Genomic DNA, 14792 nt, shown 5'->3' on the forward strand with positions numbered 1-14792 from the left:
ATTAAACCCAAACACACACACATCTATCTTAATCTACCTTGTAGGTTATACTGTCAACTTTGACCTTGATATAATGGTGCACAAGAAAAAGTGTACAAAGTAAAAGTAAGAAAAGAAATGCGGTCAAGAAATCGGTTGCAGATAGTTAAAGGAAAGATAAAAAGCAGTGTACCAAACCGCTACACCCCCAGCAGAGAGACCAATTCGGCTTGCCTGGCACTACCAGGACACAAGGTCCTGCTGACACAGCTCACTCTCCATTTGTGGGAAGTGTAGTGGTAAGGCATCAGATCCCCTTAGAAGGGTTGGGACGACCAGAGAGGAAGCCTCAGTGACACTGGCTGAGAGTCCGTTCCAAGTGGGTATGGTCCTTGGAAAGAAGCTGTACTTGAAGTAGTCACTAGTTGGAGAGTACTGCTGGAACTCGTGTTTGTGTGCTGCTTGTGTCCTGGAGGTTACTGGTCTTAAATATGTGACCAATGGTATATCCACTAGTTCATTCACGATCTTGTACTACAATGTAAGTTGGGCTTTCTGCCGCCTAGTTTCCAGTGAGTCCCAATCTAAATATTGTAACATATCTGTCATACTGCTAGTGTTTCTGTACCTGTTTGTGACAAAATGTGTTAGTTTTGCATGCAAGTACATATAGCTATCATTTAAAGGCATTTAGCTTTGAAACTTATTTTACCAACCTCACTGGGTCAAGTCCCATAACTCTGACATGTTGGCCAAAGTAGGGACCTAAGATCAAAAGACACTGTCTTTAGTAATGCCAAAGACTAGAACCTTGATGCATGATAACTGGAGCAATCATTTCTCTGAACAAAAGAAAAGGAATATTGTCATGTTTTTAAAGATCACAATAGCTTACTTTGATCATGTGCTCTGGTGAGCTAAAAATTAGGTTTGACAGTCATGCTCCAAAGTGTTTTCCGGTTACTGATAAGAGGCCATTTTCTGTCTTCAGGTCACTGTGACCTAGACCTACTTGTGATCAGAACAATATGGGTCATCTACTGACACATCTGGCCCTTCTCCGTGACAATCGATGATCAAGATATCTCAACCCATGACAACTGTTGTCCTCTTGAAACATTTACATGTACCTAGGCAAATGAAATTACGATTTAAAAGTTAAACTTGCTTTAATATATTTTAATATTGCAAAATCAATAAATAACATTGTAACAATGCATTTACACAATATCCATTGATCACAAATAATGTAATATTCATTTTTGACATGTAGCACTTCTGTATTGTATTCATTTTTTAAAACAAGAGCTGTCAGAGGACAGCAACCCTCAACTATTCAAAAGCCTTAACAACAAGAGCTGTCCTTAGACAGTCAGTGCTCGACGATTCAAAGAGTTGTCCGAGAAGCAGGAATATTACCCTGAATGTTAAAAATATCTATAGAGTTTCAATCCAGTATCTGCGTTACTTAAGAAGATAGTACTAAGTTGTATGCAATACTTTAACCAGAAGTTTTAAGTTCAAAAGGGGACATAATTTGGCCAAAAATCATGTCAGAGTTATGGGACTTGATGCTATCATCTAGTTTCATAACCCTAAAGACACATGAGGAATTTCAATTCAATATCTGCATCAGTTTTGGAGATAGTAACTGGCATGTAAAACTTTAACCAGGATTTTTCAAGTCCAAAAGGTGGCATAATTTGACCAAAATACATGTCAGAGTTATGGGACTTGACCCAGTGAGGTTGGTAACAGACCTAGAAAAAATAAGTTTCAAAGCTAAATGCCTTTAAATGATAGCCATACTTGCACGCAAAACTAACCAGGATTTTCTAAGTCCAAAAGGGGGGCATCATTTGGCCAAAATGCATGTCAGAGTTATGGGACTTGATGCTATCACCTAGTTTCATAACCCTGAAGACACTTGTGAAGTTTCAATTCAATATCTGCATTAGTTTTGGAGATAGTAACTTGCATGTAAAACATTAACCAGGATTTTCCAAAAGGGGCATAATTTGGCCAAAATACATGTCAGAGTTATGGGACTTGACCCAGTGAGGTTGATAATTGACCTAGGAAAAGAAAATATAAGTTTCAAAGCAATATGCCTTTAAATGATAGCCATATGTACTTGAATGCAAAACTTTAACCAAGGTGCGACACCGACCCTAGGGTGAATATAATAACTAGACTATTCTTCGAGTCAAACTAATAAAGGAAATTAAATGAATGAACACAAAAGTAACAAGCAAATTCGATGAATTGGTATCCCCCGCCAAATGGGTTTGTGGTGAGGAATGGCGAAGAAATATATCTGGCAATGGAAATATTTTTTGGGGGGGGGGGGGGGGGGGGGGGGGGGGGGGGGGGGGGGGGGTTTGCTATGTATATATAATATATTATATAAATGTGGATTTTTAAACAATTAAAGGGCAATAACTCTGAAGTTACTAAAGAGATCCTAACGAAACTGTGTGTGAACTACCACATTATAGTGATCAAAAATTAAGTTTCAAAGTTCTAAGTCAAATATGTCACAAGTTATGAAGCAGAAATTGCCATATTTATAGTACCCTATATAGATAACACTAGAAACTACTAAGGGCCATAACTCTGGTGTTACTTGGGCAATCTGGCTGAAACTTGACATGCCACATTTCCCTATAGTGTTGAACATATATTTGAAGTTTTATTCAAATATTTGAAACCCTTTCCTAAATATGGCTCCGGACGGACAGAATGGAGGACAATGCCAAAATTATATCCCTCTGCCTTTAGCGGGGGGATAAAAAAAAGGGACAAAATTTCGTAAAAATGCAAAACAGTTATGAATCTTCATAATACCTGTCAGCTCAGCACAGTTAACAAGTTTCTATCCATTCCCACAAGTGGTAACAGAGTATAAAACTCAACCAAATAGGATGCCGACAAATGGGTGAGTGCAAAAGCTCTTCAAAAAGTCAAGCTGATAAGGGAAACAAACGAATACCTTGTTTTCATGAAGCAGCATAAACAATATAAATTAAGTTTTTGTGGCAGAGAAAACAAGCACTTTTGCAAATAAACAAGTTTTTAGTGTTTTACTGAAAGGATGGGAGCTAAAGAAAACATTCCTAAAACATAATACATTCAGCTGAAGTAAAAATGCTGCATTGTACGTTGGGTATTCTGAGAAGCTTATATGTCAATTGTGGAGGATACTTGACAGTAATCAATACATAATATCTGTTCAATTAACAAGCTCATTAACATACAGTGTATCTATTCTTAAATAAAACTTATCTGATTTTTTTGTTTTAAACTGTCGATTTTTAAGAAAGAAAATCAGTAAAAGCTGAATGAGAGAGGCAATTAAACAAGACAGACAGACAAATGAGAGATAACCAGGTAATGCAAAGACAGGAAGTTTCTTCAAAGAGGTATTCATTTGGATTTATTCCTTATCAAGGAACAGATCTAAGTATACTGTACAACAAAATCCTGACAAATCAAGCAGATTGTATAATAACAGTTCATTTTTTTCTCAGCTGCAAAGATAATTTCTTACACCTGCACTAGACTCAAATTATGTTGTAACAGCACTAATTTATGTCCATGCAGAATGATCTCCTCTATTACACAGTTACTGTATCTGTTATCACAGGAATAAATCTCCCTTCTCTTAAATTCTGCAAGAACTGTATGTTTATACTTCTGTTCCTCAGCAAGAATTCCTTGTTCTTAACATACACTGTAGATTGGACAAATGTGATGTCTTTTCTTGCTAAAATATGCTAACATTGCAACTCCTTAAAACGCCATGTATAACAACCTGAATTATCTCCAATAACTGAGAAATCATTAACAGTATTTTTTCCTGTGGGACTTATTTCGTAGTTATCAACTCACAGTACTGAAACCATGAAATTTCATGCCCACAAATTAAATGATTTCACAGGAACCAAGGTTAAGTAATGTTAATTTTTTAAGAATGCCAAATATGTTGTCCCAAAATAACAGCTGTGTGCCAAAAGATCAATCCAATCAACAGTACATGTGATGACTAACATTAACTACTGGTGCTGGAATACAGTCTGCTACAAGTTTTCATGTCAGTCTCTGTACAACAACTGCATTCTGAAGTTTGGCTTGTTCTATAGTTTCTGATGTATTAGAAAGCTCTCTGTTTGGAAATGTTGTTTGTAGAATAAAGCTGGCACCTTCATACTGGGGACGGGACCTGAGATGTGAGTTAAGGTTCAACCATTCAAATAATGTTTATTTCACTGAAGATCCAAAGTACTCCAACCATGTTCTAGAATAAGATAGAATGTTCCAAATAGTTTGGACAAGCTGTCTACTCTAAATTAAGCCAGACAGTTGTAAGTAACAGTCACATGATAAAGTTCAAGATGCCTAAAACATCATGAAATTCAGTCTTGAGACCTGAACAGTCACAGAATGCTGCTTCTTCAATGGTCAATTTCAACAAGAGAGCCATGATGGCCTTAGATCACTCACCTAAGTTATGCTGCTTGCATGCAGAGTTTTGGTAGATAATTATGCAAGAAAAATGTCTACGAAATTATACTGCAATGATGTGATACGACAATATCAAACAAGAAAATTTTGCCACTAATACTACATCAACTTGAAATGTGTCCATGGGACACAGATGCCCCAACTATATGACAAAGGATACAAATTTTTCCTAGGTCAGGGGCCATAACTCCTACAATACTGAATGAATCCGGACGCGAAATCCCAGGTGCACAACTGCACATGCTGATCAACATTCCTGTAAACTTTGGTGACTCTAGGTCAAATAATTTTGGAGCTACACGCGACACAACATTAAAATGACCAATTTTTAACTAAGTCCGGGGCCATAACTCCTACAGGACTGAACGAATCCGGACGCAAAACCCCAGGTGCACAACTACACATGCTGACCAACATTCCTGTAAAGTTTTGTGACTCTACGTCAAATACTTTTGGAGCTAGGCGCGACACAACACTAAAATGACCAATTTTTACAAAGTCAGGGCCCATAACTCATACAAGACTGAATGAATCCGGACGCAAAACCCCAGGTGCACAACTACACATGCTGACCAACATTCCTGTAAAGTTTTGTGACTCTACGTCAAATACTTTTGGAGCTAGGCACGACACAACATTCTCGGAAGGACGGATGGAAGGACGGACAAGGGCAAATCTACATGCACCCCCCCACCCCCCCCCCCCCCGCCAAAGTGGGGGCATAAAAAAGATTTTTCCATGACTTACATATAGGGAAAAGTGATTACACACCACAGCGACTGTTTCTGACAGAAAATTAAAATTTGTAGAATAATTTGTACAATCTTCATAAAAGGTCACCCAAGAAACATTTGTGTAAAATTGTTTTAAAATTGGGCTAGCTGTTTCTGACAAGAATATTTTTTAAGTTTCCAATAAATATAACAAGAGGGTCATGATGACCCTGAATCGCTCACCTGAGTAATATGAGCCTCATGTTTCAAATGGCAAACTGATGCTAAAATATTAAGAAACTAGAATGTGTCTGTAGGACACAGGGCTACAGACACAGGGTGTGCCCCCACTGGTACATTTCTCACAAATAAGGGGCAATAATTCAAATGCTTGTAGTCTCAGTTTGAGGGTATAACCTCAACAAACATTTTATGAAAAGGATTCATTATTCTAGGCCATATACTTTTTGAGCTATGTGCATCACAAACAAAGAATCCACTATTTTGGCTATTTCAAGGGCCATAACTCTGTAATAAGAGCTAAGATTCTTAAGAAGAATGCCAAGTGTGCAAGGTCACATCACGATAAAGACTCCAGCAAGGTTTTCTGAATTTACATCAAATACTTTTTGAGCTAGGCACATAATTAGGTGAAAAAGTGCATTTTTTTGCTATTTCAGGGGCCATGACTTTAAAAATACGGGGTGGAGCCAGCCAAAAATTAGAGGTGTGCAAGTTTATATCATGATTAAGAGTTATGCAAGTTTTCAACCATTTATATTAAATACTTTTGAGCTAGGTGCGTCACAAAGTGAAAATGTACATATTTGACTATTTCAGGGGCCATAACTCTAAAAATAGGGGGCGGACCCGAATGAAAAATAGGAGGTTCGCAAATGCATATCATGATTAAGACTCATGCAAGGTTTCATGAATTTATATCAAATACTTTTTGAGCTAGGCATGTCACAAGGTGAAAATGTGCATTTTTGACTATTTCAGGGGCCATAAGTCTGGAAATAGGGGGCGGAGTCAGATGAAAAATAGGAGGTGCACAAGTTCATATCATGATTAAGACTCATGCAAGATTTCATGAATCTATATCAAATACTTTTTGAGCTAGGCCTGTCACAAGGTGAAAATGTGCATTTTTGACTATTTTAGGGGCCATAACTCTGAAAATAGGGGGCGGAGCCAGATGAAAAATAGGAGGTGCGCAAGTTCATATAATGATTAAGACTCATGCAAGGTTTCATGAATTTATATCAAATACTTCTTGAGCTAGGCGTGTCACAAGGTAAAAATGTGCATTTTTGACTATTTCAGGGGCCATAACTCTGAAAATAGGTGGCGGAGCCAGACGAAAAATAGGAGGTGCACAAGTTCATATCATGATTAAGACTCATGCAAGGTTTCATTAATCTATATCAAATACTTTTTGAGCTAGGCGTGTCACAAGGTAAAAATATGCATTTTTGACTATTTCAGGGGCCGTAACTCTGAAAATAGGGGGCGGAGCCAGATGAAAAATAGGAGGTGCGCAAGTTCATATCATGATAAAGACTCATGCAAGGTTTCATCAATTTATATCAAATACTTTTCGAGCTAGGCGCATCACGAACTTCGGACGGACGGACGGACGCACAGACAGACGGACGCACGGACAAGACCAAATCTATATGCCCCCAACACTCATGTGGGGGGGGGCACAAAAAGGTCAGTAGGTCACATTCATGGCCACTGAAAGTCAGTTTTATGATCGGTGTGCAAAACTGTACACGTCATCCAAATTTAAAGGCTTTATCTTAAAAAACATGAAAGTATGTCAGAAGGTCAAGGCCACAGTAAGGTGACCCGTAATCACTTGGGGTCATCAGGTAATTATAATTAAACAGTCTAGGAAATATGATCTGATAATTTTTGAACTATTCTTTCCTATATAACTCATATAACAAGTGACCCCCAGGGCGGGGCCTCTTATAACCCCAGGGGCATAATTTGAACAATCGTGTTAGAGGTCCACTAGGCAACACTACATACCAAACATCAAAGGCCTAGGCATAGAACTTTCAGACAGGAAGATTTTTTCCCCTATACAAGTCTATGTTAAACTTGGGACCCCAAGGGCAGGGCCTCCTTCCACCCCAGGGGCATAATTTGAACATTTATGGTAGAGGAACACTAGGCAAGGCAACATCCCAAATATAAAAGGCCTAGGTCTTGTGGTTTTAGACAAGATTTTTAAACTTTTTTCCAATATGTCTATGTAAAACTTGAGACCCCCGGGGCAGGGCCTCTTTTCACCACAGTGTAATAATTTGAACATTTTTGGTAGAGGACCACAAGGCAATGCCACATACGAAATATCAAAGGCCTAGGTCTTTTGGTTTTAGACAAGAAGATTTTTAAACTTTTTTCCTATATAAGTCTACGAAGAACTTTTGAATGGGACCACCCAAGGAGCATCCAGGCCAAGTTTCATCAACTTCCACCAAATGGTTTCAGAGGAGATGTTGTTTTAAGGAAAGTGTGGACGGACGGACGGACGCCGGATGGTGAGCGATCACAATTGCTCACCCCGAGCACTTTGTGCTCAGGTGTGCTAAAAACTGAACTTTACGCAAGGACAATTTGTGTAAAATTAAAAATGGGCCAGCAGTTTCAAACAAGATTTTTTCCACTATATACATAAACGGAAAAGTGACCACGGCCTCTGGTGACCAGGTTTTTTGACAAATGAAAATAATTTGAACAATCTTGGCAAAAGGTCATACAAGGACCATTTGTGTGAAATTATTTTAAAATTGGGCCAGCAGTTTCACATGAAGATTTTAAAAGTTTCCACTATATACATATAAGGAAAAGTGACCACGTCCCCTGGCTGCCATATTTTTTGATGAATTAGAATAACTTGAACAATTTTGGTAGAAGGTTACATTAGGACAATTTGTGTGAAATTATTTCAAAATTGGACCAGCGGTTTTAAAAAATGTTGTTTGAAGATTTTTCTATTTTTAGCTCTGGCGGTCCCTATGTGCAACCAAGCAGAACCATTTCAACAACTTTGTTACAGGATCACAAAAGGAGCATCCAGGCCAAGTTTCATCAGTGGTTTTGGGGGAGATGTTGTTTAAAGAAACTGTTGACGATGGACAAACGCACTTCGGACACAGCATGATCACAATAGCTCACTATGAGCACTTTGTGCTCAGGTGAGCTAGAACTATCACTTAAATTCAATCAGTCAGACTTTGGAATCTTGTGACTGGCCTTTAAGCTTTTTTTAACCAAAGACCTTGATTCTGATAGACAATACTCAAAAATGAACATGGCAGAACAGTGTTTGACAATTACAGTACAACCTCTCCAGAGCGGCCCTCTCTTAAGCAAAAACCTCTCTATAACAACATCATCAAAATTTCCCTAAGCTTAAATATACTATCAAATTTACTTCTCCAGAACAACAACCTCTACATAACAGTCAATATTTGTATCTCCAAAAGGGTGTTGCTCTACAGAAGTTGAACTGTAATTAAAAAAGTAAGGTTATACAACATTATCCCTTTATAATTTACACCAATCAACTTATCCCCTTAAAACTTCCAGCTTTTCCCCATTACACCCACCAACTACTCCTCTTACATCCTCAACCCCCTCCCCCTAAAACCCTCAAACTTCCCCCCTCACATCCTCAAACTTTCCCCCCTCACACCCACAAACTTCTCCCCTCATACCCTCAAACTTTCCCTAAGGAACAGTACTGATAACGGATAGCAGTCAGTGCTCCAGCTAGGATTAAAAAAGGGCAGGGTGCTGGCACTGAAAAGGGCACTTCTGGGGTGGTGGTCGGTCCGGGACCGTGCTCCCCCAGGAAAAAAATATAACTGGTCCATGCATACAGTGCATTTTAACATACTTTAGGCATGGAATTTTGCATAATTTAGGCATGTTTTTTGGCACACTTTAGGTATGGTCTTTTAATAGGCTATGTCTGTCATCTCTAATGCACCTATTTATTAACTAAAAATTCTGCTGTTTGTATTTTACTTGGCATTGATTTTCAGCTTGTAACATTTCTTTGTAATTGCACACTGAATAACAATATCTATGTGTTTAGGCCTATTTTACTTGCTACAATTTCAGTACACATCTTCTCCATGTAGGCTACTTGATATTTATAAATTTATACCTGCAACATATTATATACAGAAAATAAAGTTTAAACTTCCACTTAAATAAATGAAATCAGGCAAAGTTTTTAACTTACAACAGTCTAAAAGCAAGTTTAGCACTTGTAATAGACATATTCCGGGTATCCAAAGTTTTATATCCGGATATGGTTACACTTTTTTCTAAAAGTCGTCGAATGTCCAGTTTAAACAATATTTTTGAAAAAATATTATGATGCAAAGACAGTTTAACATCATTTCACAGTATCTGACATTAAAGTGTACCCTGTCATTACATCTTAGTAAACTAATTTCAAAGTTGTGTATAAAGGGATATTTACGACTATATTACCGAAAACGAAAGTACACTTTGACAGGTGGCGCGAAATGATAATGATTTCAGACTGGTTTGCAAACTGTTTTAACACTAAGGTTCAGTGATTTTAATGCTAGTGGAGCAGTCTAAAATATCATGGTCTGCCTCGGGCACGATTACAGCAGGTAATATTGTTTAACTGTTTGCTAATTATGTCAATGCCCCCCGGCGTGCATCACTCGATAAAAAGGGGGCAATAAAGCAGTGTATTATAATCAGAGGCAAAAAAGGGAAGTTTGGCTAAAAAAAAGAAATGAATGGTTGTAAAACGGGCAGGGTGCCTGGCGGGGCAACAGGGCGGAACGAATTTCGGAACGGGCGATGCGCCCTGCTGTAAATAGCTAGCTGGAGCACTGGCAGTGAACCATAAATAATCTGTGACTTGTATTCTGATAAAAGGATACGATGTGATGTGTTGTCTAATATCTCCAACTGTATGTGAATTGTTGAACTTTGAAACCAGTCTATAACGAGAAAGCAAATGTTCATTTTACAATTTAACCCAACACTAACAAAGTGAAATCAATGGATTCAATGAGTTCTATACAGTATATATTTATAACTAGAATGTGTCTGTAGGACACAGGGTGTGCCCCCCACTGGTACATTTGTCACAAATAAGGTGAAATAATTCAAATGTTTGCAGTCTTAATGGGGTATAGCCTCAAAAAAATATGAGAAGGATTCATTATTCTATACCATATACTTTTTGAGCTATGAGCATCAGAAACAAAAAATCCACTATTTTGGCTATTTCATGGGCCATAACTCTGAAATAAATGCTAAAATTCTCAAGAAGAATGCCAAGTGTGCAAGGTCACATTATGATAAAGACTCAAGCAAGGTTTCATGAATTTACGTTAAATATTTTCTGATTGAGGCACATAATTAGGTGAAAATGTGCATTTTTTGACTATATTAGGGGTCATAACTCTAAAAATAGGGGGCGGACTCAGATGAAAAATAGTAGGTGTGCAAGTTCATATCATGATAAAGACTCATGCAAGGTTTCATCAATTTATATCACATACTTCCTGAGCTAGGGGTGTCACAAGGTGAAAATGTGCTTTTTTGACTATTTCAGGGGCAATACTCTAGAAATAGGGCGCGGACCCATATTAAAAATAGGAGATGCTCAAGTTCATAATTATCATGATTAAGACTCATGCAAGGTTTCATGAATCTATATCAAATACTTCTTGAGCTAGGCGTGTCACAAGGTAAAAATGTGCATTTTTGACTATTTCAGGGGCCATAACTCTAAAAATAGGGGGCGGAGCCAGATGAAAAATAGTAGGTGCGCAAGTTCATATCATGATAAAGACTCATGCAAGGTTTCATCAATTTATATCAAATACTTTTTGAGTTAGGCGTGTCACAAGGTAAAATGTGCATTTCTGACTATTTCAGGGGCCATAACTCTAAAAATAGGGGGCGGAGCCAGATGAAAAATAGGAGGTGCCCAAGTTCATATCATGATAAAGTCTCATGCAAGGTTTCATCAATTTATATCAAATACTTTTTGAGCTAGGCACGTCACGAACTTCGGACGGACGGACAAGAGCAAATCTATATGCCCCCACCACTTATGGGGGGGCACAAAAACACTTGTTAAGGTAGTTCTGCATGTTTTATAAACCAGAAGTGATGGCGTAACATCATTTATCCGGATAACATGGAATAAAATAAGGATTCGGCGTACAGAAATGATAATCATTTTATGAATGAATGGCAATTCAAATGTGCGGATTACTTTAATCATGGGCAAATATCTCAAAAAAAAAGCTCATGCACCTATACATTTTATTTCACCATTTCATAGGCCATCTGTTTATTTATGACTGTGAGGAGTTTCATTTTAACCTACAGTGTAAAATTTCTATTCGCGAAAATGTTATGAAAATTGTGATTTTCCCATAGACTCCCATTATGAAAACTTGCGTGAGGTCCAAAGTTTTCAAATCAGTCTAGCAAAAGGTCAAGCAAATGACCCTATCTTTTTTATTCGCTGAATTTTCTAAGTTATATTCTGGAGTTTTGAAAAATCATGGTTTAATCAAATTCTACATTGTAGAAGTTTTTTTTTATCTGAACTTGCAGAACTACCATAAACCCATAACTCATGTAGAACAGCTATTTACTGTGTTAGTCAAGCAGTAAAATTTTGATGTAAAAAGGAAGGAATTTAGTTTTACTTCTTATACTCGGTAACACCAAGGTATAACTTTCAATGCATCAACATCACTATCTGATATTGTAAATAAACATATGATACTGTGATGAACACCTAGAGACATGTCACATGAACATTTTACCTTGTTATACACAACATATAAAATTTATACCTTGTCCCATCAGCAAGTCTAATCTGTATTGTTGTAAATGGTTGTGATTCATCTACTTTTACAGTTGACTGGTTTGAACTAGGAGTGCTATTTGAACCTTTAGACGGGGTGGATGCTCCAACTACTCTTGGTGTTGGACTGTAAAAAAGTACAGACAAAACTGAAATAGTTTTTTTTTCCTACTGTTTGATATAGGATCTTAATAAAGCAATTTTTCAATAGATTTCACTTTAATATGTAATAGTGGTAAGTTGACCTTATCAGTATAGAATTGTTCTCCACGCCTAACTTACAACTTCTCTACATCAGTCAGTTGTGGAAGACAATTGATATCTGAAGTACTGTCTTAAGTTAATGCCATTGTGTTCAAAATTAGCAAAATATATATAACATACAGTTTAAAATTCATTATATGTCATATAATTCATGAAGAGGTTATGTACTTTAAAACTGTCTGGAAATCAATAATTGGTGAACACTTTGAACTGTTAATATCTGTATTTCAGAGATTTAATGTGATTTTTGTTTTAAATTGGTAGGAAAAAAAGAAATAAAAATATAATGAAATATTTTATAATATCTATAATTTAAAGGGTGGTTATTAAAAAACAAATGAATGCCTGAAATTTATATGGCATTCTTTTTAAACAACACACCAGAGACAGTTTACAGAAGTGTTGGTCAATGCAGAGCTGCATTATCTATCAAACTAATGCATTGCAAGCTCCAGTAAGTTACACATATATCAAAATAGATACCAAAATGGCTAGAACTGACCAACAACCTCCGAACAACAACACCTCTCTAGAGCAACCAAATTTTATGTCTCCATCAGATGTTGCTGTGCAGAGGTTATACTGTAGTACAGAAGACGGTTATCAAAGGATGACCTTTATGGGGCCATAACTCCATCAAATATCAATTAACCTGAAAATGCAAAGATATTTGAAACTAGCCGTGATACTGAACCTTCCTACAGTTTCTTGTGTGGACAAACTACTTAGACTTACCAACAAACAGACACAAAATAGGTAAAACATAATTCTCAAGTCTGCTTCATAGAAAAACAAATACTGATATCAAGTCCAGTCATGACTCAAGTATGATCACCCCAGGATGAGAAGGTAACACCTCATTATCTAGATAACCATTCTCTATATGCTGAAGTGCATGGGTTCAGATACTTACCTTCCAAGAAGATTTCCTTCTCCTGAAAAAGCTTTTACAGGAACTTTAGGTTTAACATAGTCTTCTGCTCTGTGATCTTCCATGTTGAGATTTACTTCTCCACCTCTTGCTTCTTGAATTAATTCATGAGGTACCTCCCTATAAATCATTAATAAAGATGTTGAAATCTTAACATTAATATGTGTATACATGCATAAAGTAACTCAATAATACCAAATTAAGAGGTTTGCCAAAAAAGTCAGATTTCTTAATTGCTATACGAAAATGTGCATATTTCTAAATAAACAAGAGCTGTTTCATGACAGCATGCTCCACTTTTCGAAGGCTCATCAATAAAATGGATTTTCTATCTAAGAATAGGTAATTAAATTGTCCAAAGTCATGTATGACTTAAGGGAATTGATGCTGTGACCTTGTTCAGTTACACCCAACATCAGTGTTAAGTTACAATCTGACAAGTATCTGCATTAGTGTTGGAGTGAGTAAATTCCATGACCAGAAAAAGGAATAACTTAGCAAAAATACACTTTTGGCTTATAGGACATGCTGCATCTTTCACCATGTTTTATCCATCTCAATAACTTGTATAAAGTTTTAATTCAATTTCTTCATTGATTTTGGAGAGCATTTTGTATACAAAACTTCAACCCAGATCTTTTTAAATTTTGTCCAAGAAGGAAGATAATTTTGTTAAAATTCATGCAAGAGTTAAGGGACTAGATACAGTAATCTAGTGTTATTATATGGAAGATAAATGAGAAGCTTAAAAAGCAGTATCAGCAATGGTTAAAAATATGGTACTGTATTCCGAAAAACTTTAACAAACATTTCTAGGTTAACAAGTGATGGAGTATTGCAGTGGTGGAAAACTTTGTGTGTTGTCCCTTGTGATTGTTGGCAACAGTGTTAGGAATAAAAATGCTTCAAGGCATTTAGGAACTAAGAAACAAAAACTATTTTAGTTAAATTTCAACAGTGACCTTTCCTTACAAGCATAGATCATGTACGCAACACATTGGGAACATTCGTGTGCAGTACTAAGACATTCTGTCAATGCACATAAAAGTTATGGAGCAGAAACAACTATTTAACGTTTGAATCAAATCAATTTAGATTATAACTGATATACAGCAAAAATCCTTCACAACTTGAAATCCTTAGTAAAAATGGGGCATAACACATGCAATGTTGGTGCAAGAGTCATGGCATTTATGTCATATGATGTGAATGATGATATGGAACAACTATTAGTTTAGAATTAGTTTCGTAATAATATGGTGAAATTGAAAAACCATAGAATCTTTGATCTGAAATTTTATGTAAAAAGGACAGATAATTCATGAAATATTGGTGCAAGAGTTATGGACCTTGCATTATATGATGTGAGTGAATCAAATCCATTTAGCAACAAAGAGAAGGGTAGCAAAAGAGCAGAAAAACAGTAACATAAATTTCTTAGTAAAAAGGGGAAATAATTTATGAAATATTAGTGCGAAAA

At 36.7% G+C, this 14792-nt stretch overlaps 1 protein-coding gene across 1 annotated transcript in view; it reads right to left on the reverse strand.

Moving 5' to 3' along the window:
* Window positions 1-1142: 1142 nt before the first annotated feature.
* LOC123536312 (NSFL1 cofactor p47-like) overlaps window positions 1143-14792 on the reverse strand; it is a 30166-nt gene continuing 16516 nt past the window's right edge. Inside the window, exons 7-10 of the mRNA XM_045319404.2 lie at window positions 13295-13432; window positions 12107-12244; window positions 10166-10225; window positions 1143-4201 (exon numbers count right to left, since the gene is read on the reverse strand). Of these exons, the coding sequence (XP_045175339.2) occupies window positions 4069-4201; window positions 10166-10225; window positions 12107-12244; window positions 13295-13432 (469 nt within the window). The 3' untranslated portion in view covers window positions 1143-4068. The remainder of the gene's footprint in view (window positions 4202-10165; window positions 10226-12106; window positions 12245-13294; window positions 13433-14792) is intronic.

The sequence above is a fragment of the Mercenaria mercenaria genome, chromosome 17 (assembly GCF_021730395.1).
Source record: "Mercenaria mercenaria strain notata chromosome 17, MADL_Memer_1, whole genome shotgun sequence".
NCBI lineage: Eukaryota > Metazoa > Mollusca > Bivalvia > Venerida > Veneridae > Mercenaria > Mercenaria mercenaria.